Genomic DNA, 17,000 nt, shown 5'->3' with positions numbered 1-17,000 from the left:
TCTCATTAATGTCAAACCCTTTTTCACATGATAATTCAAGAGTAGCAGGATAAATGGCGGAGGACAAGAGGTGGGATGAATCACTGCACTGCTTAGAAGTTAGAACTGAGGTTGAATGAGGTCAAAAGAAATAGGACAAGAATTTAATGAAAAGCTGTATGAACATTTTCTAATTCATGTGATGGAATACACAGTACAGATTAACAGATTGGAGAATATACAACTTCAAAGGGGGTAAACGGAAAAGCTTTAAAAAGTCTCGAGTCCCTACATACTGGTTTCTGGCTATACACATTCAACAACACTACCAAGTGACAAAATTGGCAGATTTGATACACATCTCTTCACGGAGCTGACGCGACTAAATCTAATCTAGGTGTCCCCCGCCGCTGAAACCGGGGGAGCCACTCAGCCCCTCTCCAAGTTCTCGAATTCCAGCTTGGCCGTATGCAGACCACCAGAGAATCACTTCGAACAAAATTACAACATAGATCCTAGCATCCCCATCTCATCTTCCCCACCATTTTCGACGACCTTTGTCAGCATCTAAGTGCCCACGTTTCCGTAGCCTCACTTTAGTCTCTCGTAGCCTCACTTTGTATTCTTTCTTCCAAGACTCAAACCGAACTTTCAGTTTTCTAAGTTCTTCATCAGGACTAGCATTGGAAGCCAACTCAGACCTGACCTCAACGAGTGATCTGGCATCATCATCGAATGTCTGTTTCCGGATCTCAAACTCCTTCATAAGATCACTGACAGCATTCAGGGTTCCATTAGTGTCCCTCCCCGCTCTGCCATCTGTAACAGCATTAGAGAATTTCACAGGCATGCTTCCACCAGGAGTTCGAGAGCCCATGGATGTGGTATCCTCGGAATCATAATCCCGAGGCGATAAGGCAACATCGGGTCTTTTGGGTTGACCTCCATTATCATCCGTCATAAGACTCTTCCTGGCAGCTGCTAGACTCATCTGCACCATATCATGCAACCCTCTTAAGAAATGTGAGCATTTCAAACATCAAGATTGAGATACACCCTAAGCAGGAGTTTACTCGCAGATGATCGACTCTTTATAGAAGTTTAACTAAAATCCCCCGAAAGCATCAATACTCACTTGCAATGACGCCATCTGTTTCTGCCATGTTTCCTCCATTGATTTCATCCTCAACTCGTATTCAGACCATTTAGTCTCAAACTGCTGTAGTTCCTCCCTCAGTGCAGCATTTTCCTCTTCCTTCTGCTTCAGCATTGCCTCTGCCTTTAGAGCCCGTTTCTGAAGCTCTGCCAACACTGCAGGCATGACCTCAGTCTGCTTTTGAGGCTTCTCCTCACGCTTTTGTGGCTTGTCCTGCCAAGAAGAAGTACCCTTAAGTTCAGCGTAGATGCAATTAGAATTCAGTAACTTTCACCTGCAAGGAATCTTCAAAATCATATGCACTCTCTCAGTCAGCTAGCATCATTTTCTTTCCGTTAGAGATAATGCTTAAAGTACCTTCACTCCAGAAAATCTCCTGCCTGACTTATATGTAGACTTCAAGGTCTGCAGACTTGACCTTTTCATCTTGAGCGAATCATTGAACTTTCTTCGAACCAACCACCCACGGATTACTGTAAGACAATTTAATGTCAGGCGACAAATAATCTGACCTCGCATTTAATCGTCAAAAGCATAGACTTACCAGACTGTAAACCTACGATTGCCCTCTGTTCCTCATCGGTCCCTAACATGGAAGCACCGTCTAAACAGCTATCCCGCAAGGTACCATATTCTTTTCGAGTAACTTCACCACGAACAACTGCAAAAAAAAAGCTCCATGAGAGAGAGAGAGAGAGAGAGAGAGTCAACTCAAGCAATTTGAAAGCCAAATTGTCGCCTGTAAGGCTGTAAAGAACCCAATGCAACCATCAACATATTGGCATTATGTTTGAAAATTACATAAACAAGCGAGCATACATGATTGCAAAGTAGTCACTCCATTCTTGAGTTCATAGAACTGATGACGAGCTAGATGACGACGGAAACATTTTTGAACCCCAACTATGCCTTGCAGAATTCGTTTCCTCCTGCCCTCCAATGTGGCAATCTGTGAGTCACAAGAACTTAACATCAAGTCAAGAAGAGAAAATATCAACACGAAGAAAAGAACAGTCATTGGTAAACTGGAGCTCAACAAGTTAAGAGTCAAAAAAAAAGGAAAAGAAAAAAAAAATTCTATGAGCAGCTTTTATTTTTACAGAAGAATGATATAAACAACTTAGTACCTCAAAGATCATGACGACATACTGCGTGGAATGATGCCATTCCTAAATTATTTTTTGGTGACTATTAAACTAACATGTATCAGGTGGGAAGAAACAACAATCAGTTAAGTTGACAGCCTCCATTTTCAGGAAAAACAAAAACAGGACTTAAGAAAAGGATCGCTCCCCACTTTTGCCCATTTCTTTAGGCTTTTAATTTCTAAAATGGACATACACCAGACTAAAAACACAAATCCCACCCAAAATGTCCAATAACTACAATGCTAAACTGCCATTGCTTCTTTGTGCAGTCAAGAATAAGCAACAACCAACGAAGATAGAGATAGAAGATCTCTTTTGGAATTCAATTCTCACTTACACCTTTTTATGGAAATCTTGTAGAAGGATCATCTCTCACAATTAGATGCAGTGGACTAACATAACAAAAAAACATTCCAGGCTTACTTCAGAACTAACCTGCCCTGTTCGCAGATACAGTTTTGTGTAACCAACTTGGTACATTTCCGGAAGGACATTAAATTGTTGTAAGACAGCAACAGATACGCTCAAGGGATCCCTCGATACACTAGTGTCCAAAAGCAGAAACCCGTACCTAAAACAAAAGCCACAGACCAGGTAAATTACTCAAGGTTCTCTGAATAAAAAGGAAACAAAAAGGGAGAAGTCAACAGCTGAACTGTTGCAAGACAGGGTCCTTCTCACAAAGAAAAAGAAAGAAATTAGAAGGTTTACCTTTCTGCGAACTCTTGATGAGTCATTCGAGTGGGATATCCAGCTCTGGATATCCTGACAACTTCAAGGACTCCACAACATCTGAGCTGTTGCAAGACAAGGTCCTTCTCATAAAGACCAGGAACCTGCTTATTATTTGGCTTTATGCAACGGATAAAATGAGGTTTCGTCCTTTCCAATTGATGCATCAGTTTGAAAACCTGACCCTACAAAGGAAAAAAACTCTTGATTAGAATCAATCCATCAAAGAGCCCGTCAAACGCCTCAAAATTAGGCAGTTATTAGTATTAATTATACTAGCACACCTGAAATTCACATCTATGTAAATCTAAGAGAGAAGAAAAGGACACCCTCAGATAGCATAGACCCAGATAATTAATACAGAGAACAGGAAGGATTTTCCTTCCCTCAAAAGTAATAGAAATGGCCGACTCTAACTTTACATGCACGTACGCATATCACTAGGTTATAGCTTCCCATGATCTTTATATCACTGGATCAGGATACATGTGTCTGTACAACAGTTTACTTACCTTAAATTTTGTACCAACACTTTGCTTCTGAGACTCCATTGCACCGTGATTTAATGGACTTGCTGATTTTGTCGACTGCTCAAGTACTCTCGAGGCAAATAAGTGAGGCAATTGGCAACTGCAAGATGAGAGCAGTTCAACAGAATCAGAAGGAAGAGGATCCCTGTTCTTCTCCAAAAAGCCACTTGTATCATATTGAACCTGACAAAACATCCCATGTCAATATAAGCCATGTGGTAATTCAAGCATTCCTGCTTAGTTACATATATGGAGTGAAACTAACAAGCCCGCAAGGGAAGATTACTTTTCTGGAGGATTAATTCGAGTTGCTTATTATGGTCAAATCAGCAGTGATGAGACACCAAAAAACGAGGGAAAGAGAGAAAAAAACTGCATTTAAGACTAGAAACTATCTCATTTAAACATCTTTAAAACCTATGGAACTTTCAAAATGCAATAACAGGTGATGTTGCAAAATATCACGAAAATAAATGAGAAAAAACAATGGTTTAAGAAAAGTAGCTCATGCGTTACATACTTAGACTGGACCTGGACCACGGCCTGACTGACAACTAAACAGTACCAAACTTTCCAAGTACAAGATTTTAGCACAAAAAACCTAAGAATTCTAAGTGCTTGTTGAGTTTGAACTGTTCACGTAGCGTTTGCTTATACTAGCTCAAATCCAAGAGGGGAAAAGGCAGAAATCATCAAGAAATTTTAAGGTGGCTTCTAATTCATATCCCAATAAGCAAGACTGAGAGCAAGACATTTGCTATAGGAAAGAAAAGGAGAGTAAAAGACAAACCTCTCCAGCGTAGTGACGAATGCCAAAAGCCCCGCCTCTTTCTCCTTTAAAGCAAGGATTAGAAGTCAAATGCTGCTTAAGCTTATTGGCAAATGTCAAATCAGTGGCCTTGGGAAAGTTTGATTCCTCATCCAACAGAGAGAGCACCCCCAAAGGTTTCTGCAAAAGTTGGCATACAAATAACAATTGACTGCTTCAACTTTATAAAAAACTTTATCACAGTACATAGAGACCCAAAGTGATGAGTCACAGCATAAAAGTTGATCCGTGAAAAATAAGATGAACAAAATATTGCTATACATCAAAAAGTAACATTATCTATCAAATGAACAATCAATCTTGTAAAAGCAATAAAGAGAATGTGTCTCCTTTGATCTAAATATCAAGCCAACAATCTGCTGCTCCAACATTATTATCATAATACACGTTTCAAAGAAAGAAATTAAAAATAAAGAAAAGCTTAAACCAGAGTACCTTTTCAATTAGGGTCAAGCAATCCTCATTGTCTTCAAAATCTACTTTAGTCCAGTCAACACCATCCAGCTCATATTCCTGGACACACAGAATATAGCAATAAGTTTCCAAAACTGATCAAAACCCCCAAAAAAAGAAAAAAACGAAGTACCAAATGGAAAGGTTTTGCCACAATCTAGATAAGCACTTTTCCAGTTACAAAATAAACACATAAACCTAGGGCCTTAGGTTCAGGGATCAGAAGAATATAAATAAGGGCGGCCAAGATAAAATACACCAATGGATTTCACCTAAAAGTCCAGAGTCTTAATTTGCATAATCTAGGAGGCAGAAGCCACAATAATGCAAGTGTTTTATCTATCGTGGTTCGTCAACTAAATCCATCTCAATCCTCTTACTTCAGAAAGGAGCAATAACAACAAAAAGGAATATCCCTCTATTCCTTCTTAAAGCTACAATGACGCTAACGATATCTGGACTCCTGGAGAAGATGATATGCTCATTGCATCTAAAGCAACCACTTAGCAAAGTATGTAAATGCACAGTCACCATCATATATATACTAGACAAAACTAAAGACATGATCCACGTTTTTTTTTTTGCTCATAAAAGACACGGTCCATGTTAGATGCTCACTTCCTGCTCCAGTTTTAACAGATGCCGATTGAAATGTTGTTGCAACCTCTCATTTGCATAATTTATGCAGAATTGCTCAAAGCTGTTCTTCTGCAAAACACAGATTGTCAGGAATTAGACACAAAATTATGATGCACTCCAAAAATTATCTGAAATCTTCATAGCAAATTAATACATACCTGAAATGACTCGAACCCATATATATCAAGGATATTTATGGACCTTCCTGCACATGGTTTGCCTGCTTCAAGTGACTTGTTTATTTGTTCTACAAGCCAGTCAAACAAGCTTGAATACAGGAACTTTGCCAATGCATCTCTTGTGTCAGTTGCCTGAAATACAAAATTAAGGTCATAACTCCCAAAAGCAATTACAAAAATAATTGTTCAAGAAGCAAAGTTAGATGAAACTGCAGATGTAAAGTTGAATCTAAAACAATCTCAGCGACAGACCTGCTGCAAAGTCAACTTCTTAGAGATACTATCTTTGCCCGCTTTAATTCTACGAACAGATAGTGCTAATGCAAGATCATCAACACTACAACCCAGCAAGCCAGCAGTAGTGGTGACAGCTATTAAGAAGAAATACATAGAATCAGTGAACACTGTTTTCAAATTGCATGTTAATATATTCAGCTTCTAAAGGATACATAATGGCTGTAAAGCAAGCAATCTTAATTAAGTAAAGCAACCGAGGTAAATGCAATAAAGAGGGAAAGGGTTGTAGTTCACTTTCAATGATAAATCGAACAGAAGCAAAGAAAAAAGGTGCAAGGTAGGTATTCCAGACTGGTTCACTGTCCACGTACCTTTAGGATATTAACCAGTGGGCATGACAATCCGCATCTTTTCATTGCAAAAGAACTGACAATCCTAATTCCTCTATGGCTACTTTTAGCAGTTGCAAATGGGAGACAACTTCATTAGTTCCCTACTATAATTCTCTTTCTGCATATTATCTGTCCTTGGGATTTATGTACATCAGTTCTCCTATTACCGATTGTTGCTATGTCTTCACTTCTTGTGACAACAGGCAACAAAAAATTGGCTGATGGAATTTAATGATGCTGGAAATGGGAAGAAGACGAAAGTTGAAAGGATCACAACAAAAGAGTGAAGAAATTCAGAACCTACTGAAGATTACAGAACCTCCAAAGACAACCCCTCCCCTTCAAAATGCAAGTAGGTCTGTTAAATAGGGAACATGGAGATTATAATGGTCTTAAGAAGTCACCCTTCTTCATAATCTATGTCCTACCCAAGTAGGGCATGCTATAAGTTCTTAGAAAATATCACACACTTGGAGGAGGTAAAATCTCTTCAATATACTTGTGATCCTCAACACAGGCACAGCAAGCCTCCCCGACACCTAACTACTCTCAACCATTCATCTCCAATCTTTCCAAACTTAATTTTGCTGCATAGATCACCTGCTTAGCTGAGCACCCTATTAACTTTCTCCGCAAATGATGTCTGTCTCCATTGACTTTCTTTCACTATGCCCCTAACGTAATCTCCAGATATAGAAGTAAAGCAAATAACTAGATGCAAGGCACTAAAGCATGCCCACAGGAATTGGAATAGTAAAAAATGGCGAAAAAGGAGATGGCTTTATTTCCTTTCATTCACACCTCCATGCGAAGAAACAAGGAATTAATAGTATGTGACAAACAATGAATACTAGCATATCTCTAATATCTTTAGTATAAAATCATAATATTTCTGGCTTCCAAAAGTAAGCATGTAAAAGTTACCTTCGTCAACTACAACCTCCACATGATTTTCATGGCTAGTAACCCGAAACGATATGTTTCCTAGCCATAGTACTGCAGCAAGTATTGCAAAAGCATGCTCCTGATCTTGTCTAGGTATCCGAACCATCTCTAGAGCTTCCTGGACATACGGCAAAAAGAAGAAAGATGCAACCATCAATAGGACCTCAATGAGGCATAAGTAAACTGGAAAGTGGGGGAGTCACCTGACAACAAGTGAATGCAGAAAAGAAACATTACCAGAAGCATCTGAAACTTTTTAGCGTCATCAACGCCATCAATTGTCAAGCAGTTGCTCTGCTTAAGATAATTGTATTCAGAGGCCACTTTTAAATTCAACTTCTCTGCATATAATAGACGAACCAAAAGCATTAAGTTAAAAACAATGAAACGATAAATGACGGCACTGTTGTTCTCAGCAATGTAGTCACGACAGATATGCAAAGCTAATAAAATTGGTTTTTAACTTTGGTGGATTAAATCTATCACAGCTATAAAGGCATATTCAGCTTAACTTAGGAGGAGTATCTTGCACCTTTAAGAGATGGAGAAGCGCCAGCACAAAGTTCATAAAATATATGGTAAGACCTTTCTCCATTTGCCACCTGAACTACCCTGGACTGCACAATATGAAGCTTTAACTTCAGAAGTGGCATATAACCATGATTATTAAAAGTTGACAAATTGCAGAAAAAATTACCTTTTCTAGTAAAACTGTTCCGCAATTAATGATTGAGAATTGGCAATGGACAGTACATGACATTACAACAGGCCAGTAGGTCAGTTCCAACAGTTTAATCAGCTGACTAGAAGTTCATCGACTGGCTTCAATCAATTTAAAATGCTTACATGTTTGGATTTTAGCACCGCAAATCTTTCCCGGTTTGCTAAATTGAATCTCAATAAACTTCCCCTGAAAGAACCCACTAATCAAATCAACAACTTTCTCAAAAATCACAATCTTGAAGTGCATAAGGAAGTATAAAGCTCTAGAGAAATATCATGTCATGATGATGGTAAAAGACTGATTGCGCAGAACATATGAATTTGCATAATGAAGAGAAGAGAAGGGAGGCATACAAATCTGCTAGAGTTTCCATTTCTAGAAGTTTTTGCATTTCCAAATGCTTCAAGTATAACATTGGTATGAAGGACCTCATCTTCTATTCCAAGACCAGAGACACCTCCAAGAGCAGCCAAATATTGCATTGCAATCTTTGCCGTTTCTGTCTTCCCAGCTCCACTTTCCCCGCTGCAAGGTAAAAAAATTTATTACAGTCAACTAGTCATCTCAAGTTGATTTCATCAAACTAAAAGAGTGCAAAACAAGAGCAAATCCATTAAGGGGTACCCCACATAAAACAGAATACAAAATAATAATAATAATAATAATAATAATAATAAAATTTAAAAGAAGAAGAAGAAGAAGAAGAAGAAGAAGATATCAAACGCACCTTATGATGATTGATTGATTTACTTCGTCTGCAAAATAGAGCTTCGCCGTAAATATATAACTTCTACCCCACCAAAGACTGAGATTAATAAGAACAAAACGCAACAGTAAAGCTGACATAACCTCTCATCATTTCATTATAAGCAGTGTCTGCCATGGCATACACATGAGGACTCTCCACAGTCTTCCGTTTGTATGCCGTCATGAAACTGTTCCCATAAAGTTGTACCTCTTTAAAGGGATTGATTGCAATCAAGACAGGCCCTGCTTTACTCTAAACAACGAAACAACATGAATGAATAGAAGCTACAGAAGAATCCTCACTCTGCACCAATGCTCAAGAAATTTGTACTCACATAAACCAAATCACGAGAAAATCTGGTCTGAAGATTGTGAAGAACCGAGGGCTCATTCAAATAACTAAGCTGGATCAGATCATCAACACCCTTAAGGATATCCGGGTTTGCTGGCAGAAGTTCTCCTGTAGACACTTTAACAACCTATGCAAATTACAGCAGGTCAGTGCATTTACAGAAATTGACTCTGGTGCCAAAAAAATATTTGTCTTATAAACCTAAGGCAGGACGGAGGAGCTTGAGAACTCACATTTCCATTTGGGAGTGAAATAACAGCTTCTTCCCCTGATGTCGAAAGTATTGTTCCCAAATCCCACTGCCCACTGACCAGTCGGCACCACACTCTAAGTTTCTGAGACATCACGCAACCAGATCAAAATGTATTACACAAATACGAAAAATGCACATGCCCATGATACGCATAAACAGCAGATCTATACAAATGGGATCAGCTTCAGATACTTAAGCCTATGAGGAAAAGGGAGTCACTATGGCGTAGATAGATATTAGAGTTTTTATATGACAAGCGGGTTAAGCAGTCATGGAACACATGCCCATTACAGCATAAACTCTATTTTACCTGGTCCTTCCATTCCGTAACTATCACCAACAAAACTTACATCTGCTGACAGGGCAACAATTGAACGCTCTTATTTATTCTGGTCTGCTACAAAGCAGACAATTTTAGGCACCAAGGAACGCATAGGCAATGAAAACTTAAAACTCAACCCAGTCATACCCAGTGACACCAGACCAACTCAAAAGCAGAAAATATAAATCAGACCATAAAAATTACCTTTTTGATGAAATAACCGATGTTATCACCCCACTCTGACTCGCACAATTTCGGAGGCGCGCCTGACTGAGAGGTAATACCGCCATGAGAATGGCTGACTTCGTCATTTTTCTCCTCTCGTTCCGCAACTGCTGTGTACGGCGAATCCAAGTTCTGATCTTTCTTAATCTTCTTGCTCCCAAAACTGCTTCTATTGGGAATAAAATCTTTCTCTTTTCTCTTTGCATCTTCCTTTCCAATATTTGCCTGGTTCGATGCGCACTCCTGCAAAGTAGCAGTGCCGACAGTGAAGTTCACCGGCAAAGACCGCCTCGCCGATGGCAGCCGGGCCCTCGAAGAGGGCCGAGCAGGCAATGCCGGTGGCAAATCCTTGGGCTTCTCGACCTCGTCGCGACGGCGGAGCGAATCGAGCATCTCCTCCAGCGAGCTCCGCGCCACTGAAGTCGGCGATGCGGATAGCATCATCTCGGAAGCACAACCTCTGTTCAACCCTGAAAATACCTCCGACGGGCAGTCCTCCGCAAGGCCTCTCCTCTAGCTTCCCGAGAGCAACACCAGCCAACCCTCATGCAACATTAACCAGATTCCTCCCACAAAGTCATCACGGACGTTCTCCCAACCCACGACTTGTCCTCAGTCTCGCGAAAAACAATCACGACCCGACACTCTACGAAGCTCGTCGAGGAAAACCCTAAATTCAAGCACCTCCCGGAAACCCGCCTCGACTCGATTTCGAGCCCCCTGAATCCGAGCGTCTAGAGCTCCAAGAGAATGAAAGCTGAGATTTCAAGGGAGCTGCACGGGAGAGAAAAGCAGCCAAAACTCCGGCCGAGCATTCGCCAAAGAAAAAAAAACAAAAAACAAAAAAAAGCGAGGAGCTCCGCAAAGAATGCTTCTTTCCTTTTCGTAACTGAAGAGCGCGAGTTGCGAGGTCGAGTCTGCAGAGGGACGGAGGAGGAGGCTGAGGTCGTTGCGAGCACGACGGATTAATAGCCCAAAAAACAATTTCGAACGAGAAAAAAAAACGGAAAAAAAGAATTTTAAGAAAAGAAAGAAGGGAGATAAAAAAGCACCCCTCAAAAAAAAAAAAGGGGGAAACCGTCGCTTCGGCTCCTTCTAGATATTTCCTCTTCCGGTGAGCGCGAAATGCGGAGACGCGGAGCTTTACTTCCACGAGGAGGAGAAGGTCGAGGTTCGCGTCCGTCCGCCTCGGTTGCTTGAAGCTTCGATTTTGTGCCCTCGCTTTTTCTTTTGCCTTCCGTCGAAGGAAATCTCAAACGCGTCGCGGGCGGGCGGCGGCCGCGGCGGCGTTCCGCACTCGTATCGTGCGGGCGCGGTTATTCCTTCAGCCGCGCGGATCCGACGAGACGGAGGTGACGGTGACGGCGGAGGAGAGGAGGAGGTCGAAGTAAAGAAGAAGAAGAAGAAGAAGAAGAAGAAGATGGAAGATGGAGACGGAGGAGGGTGGTGGCATGTGGATGTGGCAAACCACGAGATGATGAAGGTGCATCAAAAGCGCTTCCACAGAGAGAGAAAGAAAAAAATAAATAATAATAAATAATAAATAATAAATTTAAAAAGAAAAAAAGAAAAAGACAGGAGATGGAAGGATAGATAAGGAAAGAGCGAGTTCTGACACTTGGGTCCTCTCCATCAGCTCAGATGCATGTTTGGTGGGGAAATTTCAAATATATGGAAAGGTACTAGTTTTCTTTAGTTTCTCGATATTCTTATTCTTATTATTATTATTATTATGGCGAGAATACAAAATTCTTGCAGGCTCAATTGCGTTAATGCCCTCCACGTTTCCTTTTTATTTCCTTAAAGGACAGATACTTCTTTGACGCCACGAGGATCGGCTTCTCATAAAAATTTAGATAGAAAGATAATCACTCCATAAACACTGTCCATATTCGCAGATTTGACCATGTGAGAAAAATATTTCCACTGTCAATGACAAATATTTAGATATGTGATATTATTGATATAAAAGCGAAAGCAGTTCATACAGTTAATTCTTTTGAGTGATGAAAATGAATATTTTAAATAAGTTTTTTTTACATTATTAATTTTTTCGCAAAATTACCCAACCTTTAAAACTTGTTCTATGGTGAAAGACAACATGAGCTCAAATATCAATTATTGAGCTAAACATGGTGCAAGATGTCCTCTAAGCCCTCATGTCTTGCTTTGTGACCTTTCTTTAATTTCCTCGAAATAGGATTTGAGATGATTATGACATTGACGTGATAGGCCTTTGGCACGTAACTGTCCGAAGGATTTGATTTGGCTTTAAATTGGAATCCACCTATTTCTTTTTTTGAATTCTTCGTCCAGACCAATGAAGAATGTTAACCAAATAATTTAAATTTATCCCTAAATAAAGACCAATAGTTAGACAGAGAAGACAATTTTTTTTTCAATAGCTAAGTCTTCAACGGGCATTTGAAATATAGTGAAATTAAAATGGATAACCCCTAAATTTTAATTTAATATGTAATATGATTCATAAATTTTTAATTTATTTAATATTGTTCCTGAATTTTTAATTTGTTTAATGTAATTTATCGAACTTTTCGCACATCTTCAACATAGTCCATAAACTATATGAAGATGTTCCATACAGTCTTTCCATAATTATTCAAGATCGGTGACTATATTGGATTTTGTCATATAATTTGAATGAATGGTGCTATTCAGTTTGAATTCGCAACCGTGGAAAAGTGTGCCGAGCGCTGCGTGCTACTACAATGGCATATCCGTGAATAGCTTTCTGCTCAAGGGCATATGTATATCGGAATTCAAAAATAAGTAGTGGCCCGAGCGATCGGATGGGACGTGCCTTGAAGAATATCGTTTATTCCCTGTCATTTAATCCTCGCTGGTTTGACCAAATAACGGACTCCACCCAACCCTCGATTTCTTTATTAAATTTTATTTCGGACAGTCGTCCTAAAACCATTATTTTTATAACCTTTCTTTTCTGCAAGAAAAACATGACGTGCTGCGTGCGATCTTTCGAGTCAAGACGTTTTTTTATGTTTTTCCAACCTACCAATATTGGAGGGAAATTCGAAAAATTTTGAAGTTAGATATGTCTGTCTTCGGCCCCGCTTGAATAATGTAATGTCTACGACCGTGCCCTGTCCGGATAGATTCTCATTTTGTTTATTTCATGCTCAATCTAAATTTTGTGCTATTTGAATATTTCAAAATCGAAGCACCTGAAACTTCCCGAAAAGAAGTAAATTCGCATATAATTTTTTTAGTGAAAGTTGGATTCTGCAGTTTTAACAAGAAGGTTAAAAAAGTGATTACGGTTTTTACTTAATCACATGCTAACAAAAAATCGTATATTATTTAAACTTCATTAATTAATCATGATTTACAAAAAGAAAATCTCAATTTTGAATACGGGTGATATGCACATGTATTAAGAAGATGTGAACTATCGGTTGTTTTACTAACATAAGATTCAACATTAAAACATGACCCACGGATCTTTATATGTCGTTGCACTTGTTATTGCATTGTAAAGTGCAAAATTTAGTTTCCATTATTTTGAAAACATAAAAAAATAACATATATTGTGAAATAAGACAAATAGCTACATCATTCGACGGATAAACATACAAAGAATTGAATCACACTTACCAATCTATAGATATCTAAAACATGGATTCGCTGGCAAAAGTGAATTTTGTTTACGAATTAGGCTGCCATTAATTTGTTCGATAAATACCGTCACCAAGATCTCAAATCGAATCTCACCATATGAATGGACAACCAACCAATTCTCATTACTACGATAGAGATGTCATTGTATTGACTTTTATGAAGTCCATACTAATATATTTGCACGAACATAAACAGATAGTATTCCTAAATACAATAGATGAACGATCTTGACATGAAACGCATATATAATATCAATCCCAAAAGGATAAATCTTCTCTCTTTTTTTGACTAAGGACGTACAAATCAAAGCCACAACGGTAACGTGGCCCGCGCTAATGGTGGAGAAAAGGGCAAAGGAGGAGCATAAGAGTCAACAAGATAGTTGTAGGCAACAAAAGATCAGAGGACCCCAGCCCCCCCTTCCTCCTCCTAATCCATCAAACCTAATCCTTTCGAGGGCCATCTCTTTTTCTTCCTTCCCCCTTTTTTGGAAACTTTAATCTTTTGTATTTTTCTATTTGCAAGCTTCTCTCAATGGGGATACAAAGCAAACAAAGTGGTTGAGAGGTACTGTGTGCACCCGACCATAGCCTTCTTCGTAAAGAAGATGGGAAGTCCACCTTCCCCTGGATAGTCCCCAAGTTCTTGATTGAATATTTATCTACGTCCGAGACCAAATAATTTAAGAACATATTCAGGTCCAATTGAACCTAATTGTTTTCAGGGCCTTCTTTCTTCCCACCCTTTCCCCTTTTCCGGAAACTTTAGTCTTTTGTATTTTTCTACTCGCAAGCTTCAAAAAAGGGCCGCGACATGGCGGCCCCAATTCGCTCCCTTCGGTCGCCAGAAAAGGGTCCCCCCCTCAATCATCGCCAATGAGGGGTCTCGCACCTCTCCCATCCTCCAAACAATCTAAAATGGTCGTTTAGTAATGATGGGCAGGCTCGGTTTTGGCCCGTCATATGCTCCCTCTTGCAATCGCATATGAGGTGCATAACATATGTGAAGGTGAAATCTAGGGAAAGTCGAAGTGATATCGTCCGTCCAGAAGAATTAAACTTTGGAAAAGGGTGATTATTGCGTGTCTTTTGGAAAAGTCTTCATGATTACTTCATGTGAATGCACAATTTAACCTAACAGCTAACATGGTCTTCGGGATTAGAGTGTCATGATGGTCTCCTTCGAGACTTCTTTTCTTTTGCGTGCCCCAGTCTAGTTGTCTGGAGATTAGAAGCTTTTGTCGTTTCGACGATAGAAAGCAAAGGCAACGCAAGATTATCGATAACCGAGCAAATCTCGTAACGGAATATCTTGACATCGAGTAATCAAGAGAGAGAACTCGTGATTGTTAGACATCTCTGGGGCTTTATTCCTGCAAACATATAATGACATCGAAGTACCATGCTATTGGTTGAGAATTGTAATATCTAAAATGATTAGTAGATCCACCGGTCGCTCTGTCCAATTCACTCAAGGAGCGCCTCAACAAGGACCTCTCCGACATTGTACACAATTCGTATCCTTAAAAGAGATCGATGGTCAAGGTAACTTTTTGTTTTGCATTTCTCTTTGGAAAAATGTTAAGTGAATAATCATTCTGAAATTCATAAATCTCGATCATTTGTACAATTTACAGGGATGCACGTTAGAGTTGATGTGTCCAACCAGTTAAGGCAGGCGTGGTGTGATGTACCGCAAGAGAGGTCACACTCTTCCGATCTTTTATCGGATGTGCACAGATAACTTTTCAATAATTGAGCATCATTTGGAGCCGGAGAATATGCAAAGCTAGTGAAAAAAGTGGCTTAAAAGATGAACCTGCAGGCTACACAAGACACACTTTAGTGTGGTCACCAAGGACCCCGCATAAAAATCAGTTCGAGAAAAGATAGATTACCACCCGAAAATCGAGCTATTTTTGTTTCCCTTTAGACTAGTCTCAGAGGGGCCGTTTTCTTTAAAAAAAAAAAAAAAACTTTCGGTCTAATTTCTATTTTGATTTGATTCAACCAAAAAAAAATGATTTGAATTTTTTTTTAATTTAAAAAAGATCTTAGGCTTTCATTCGAGCTTCAAATCTACCCACGAGTAAAAAATATTCAATAATTGAAGAATATTGCTATTTCATGTGAAGGCGAGAGTGTTGGTGGAAACACGGATTTTGATAATGAACTTATAACTGATCCCGATGTTGATAATTTCAAAGAAAATAATGCGAGTTTTGAATGCATGAATAGATTTAAGATCGGACCGAAAGTTGAGAATTTTTTTTTTTTAAAGTTAGGGGTAGAATTTGTATTAAACTTGAAGTTAAATTTTTGTTAGATAATTAGGCCAGTTCGAAAGTAAGTGAAATTTGTCCAAAGACATATACAAAGGATGGAAATGCTTCTAATAGACCTTATGTAAAATCCACATGATCAATGGTCAGTTGTAATTGACTCTACAGTGTAAAATTGGTTCTAGACACGTGCTCTCTCATGGTGAACTTATATAGTTCGATTAGCGAGGGCCATTGCGAAACAAAAACATCATGTTATATCACATCCGTATTTTTAGGCTAGTGAAATTCCTTGCGTTGTGGAACACAATGTCTAAATCACGTTTGACATTGTCAGCCTATTATAACCACATGGATTATGTTCATTAGCGCTGTATATCTTTCTTTGGGTCAAGATTTGGTAGAAGTAGGTAAGCGCTCGATGAATGAGGATATTAACCAGTGGTTGAACTAATCTTAATATAGCCCGGTAAACTATAGGGAGAGCATGGAGGTATGGAAGTAATTTTGGCTAATCAATGCCTAATATTGTGTCATTTCTAATGCGATTTAGAAAAATACTACAAGATCTCCGTTGTGCAATAAAATCAAGTCATTTGGAAGCTAGTTTTTCACAAGCTTCTGCTAGTATGTCGTTTTCTTTTCCACGGTACATCCCTCAAATCTATGAGTTAAAATTTAATAGTATGCAAAAACACTTTTTCTTTTTTTTTTCGGAGATCGATTGCGATCGAGTCTAATCATTGCATTTAAGACCAGAATCAACGAGCTTTGTCTACCAAAAGCATGATCAAGTTGGGTGGTTCTTGTTCATCAAAATGATCATAACCTATTGAACCCGTTGATCCCTTTTTTTCTCCTTTGGATCCACACGCCTTTTGAAAAACATGAGCACATAGAATATGGCTGGTTCTGGTTGGTGGGTGATCATTAGAACCGTCTTGCGGAATGATGCAACAGGGTCCAACACCAGCTCCGACTCCAGCAATTGTAAAAGGGGAGAAGAAATTGGAAATAGTTCTTTCGTAGACAACCATGATTCGATCCAATGACTGGAGAGCTCTCTCTCTCTCTCTCTCTCTCTCTCTCTCGTCTGGCCTGGCCTGACAGTGCCATAAGGCAGTTTTTGGGGAAGTGATGAGGGGATGCTTCATTCCCAAGTCATGTGCACATGAACTGATCCGACAAACGAGATCGAGCCCAAGCCAAGCATGTCCGGA

The 17,000-nt window shown here is 39.3% G+C and overlaps 1 protein-coding gene across 2 annotated transcripts; it reads right to left on the bottom strand.

Annotated features, from left to right (window-relative positions):
- Window positions 1-142: 142 nt before the first annotated feature.
- Window positions 143-11,313, bottom strand: LOC104450162 (myosin-2). 2 transcript variants are annotated; one of them, XM_010064606.3, is made up of 25 exons: window positions 10,895-11,313; window positions 9,822-10,759; window positions 9,276-9,377; window positions 9,026-9,169; window positions 8,793-8,943; window positions 8,671-8,698; window positions 8,297-8,468; window positions 8,066-8,129; window positions 7,917-7,930; window positions 7,752-7,836; window positions 7,457-7,560; window positions 7,199-7,337; window positions 5,898-6,016; window positions 5,625-5,777; window positions 5,446-5,535; window positions 4,810-4,887; window positions 4,336-4,494; window positions 3,528-3,728; window positions 2,995-3,200; window positions 2,719-2,854; window positions 1,955-2,084; window positions 1,680-1,796; window positions 1,493-1,608; window positions 1,115-1,348; window positions 445-970 (listed from the first exon to the last, which is right to left on the bottom strand). In XM_010064606.3, exons 2-25 carry the CDS (start codon window positions 10,284-10,286, stop codon window positions 509-511), a joined length of 3,669 nt encoding a protein of 1,222 aa, XP_010062908.2. In that variant the 5' UTR covers window positions 10,287-10,759; window positions 10,895-11,313; the 3' UTR covers window positions 445-508. The 2 variants fall into 2 exon arrangements, with proteins under 2 accessions (XP_010062907.2, XP_010062908.2); XM_010064605.3 differs by having other exon boundaries at window positions 143-970; window positions 9,822-11,313.
- Window positions 11,314-17,000: the final 5,687 nt, after the last annotated feature.

The sequence above is a fragment of the Eucalyptus grandis genome, chromosome 6, assembly GCF_016545825.1.
Source record: "Eucalyptus grandis isolate ANBG69807.140 chromosome 6, ASM1654582v1, whole genome shotgun sequence".
Lineage (NCBI taxonomy): Eukaryota > Viridiplantae > Streptophyta > Magnoliopsida > Myrtales > Myrtaceae > Eucalyptus > Eucalyptus grandis.
The sequence above is the reverse complement of the archived record's forward strand: the minus strand, read 5'-3'. Positions and strand labels throughout refer to the sequence as shown.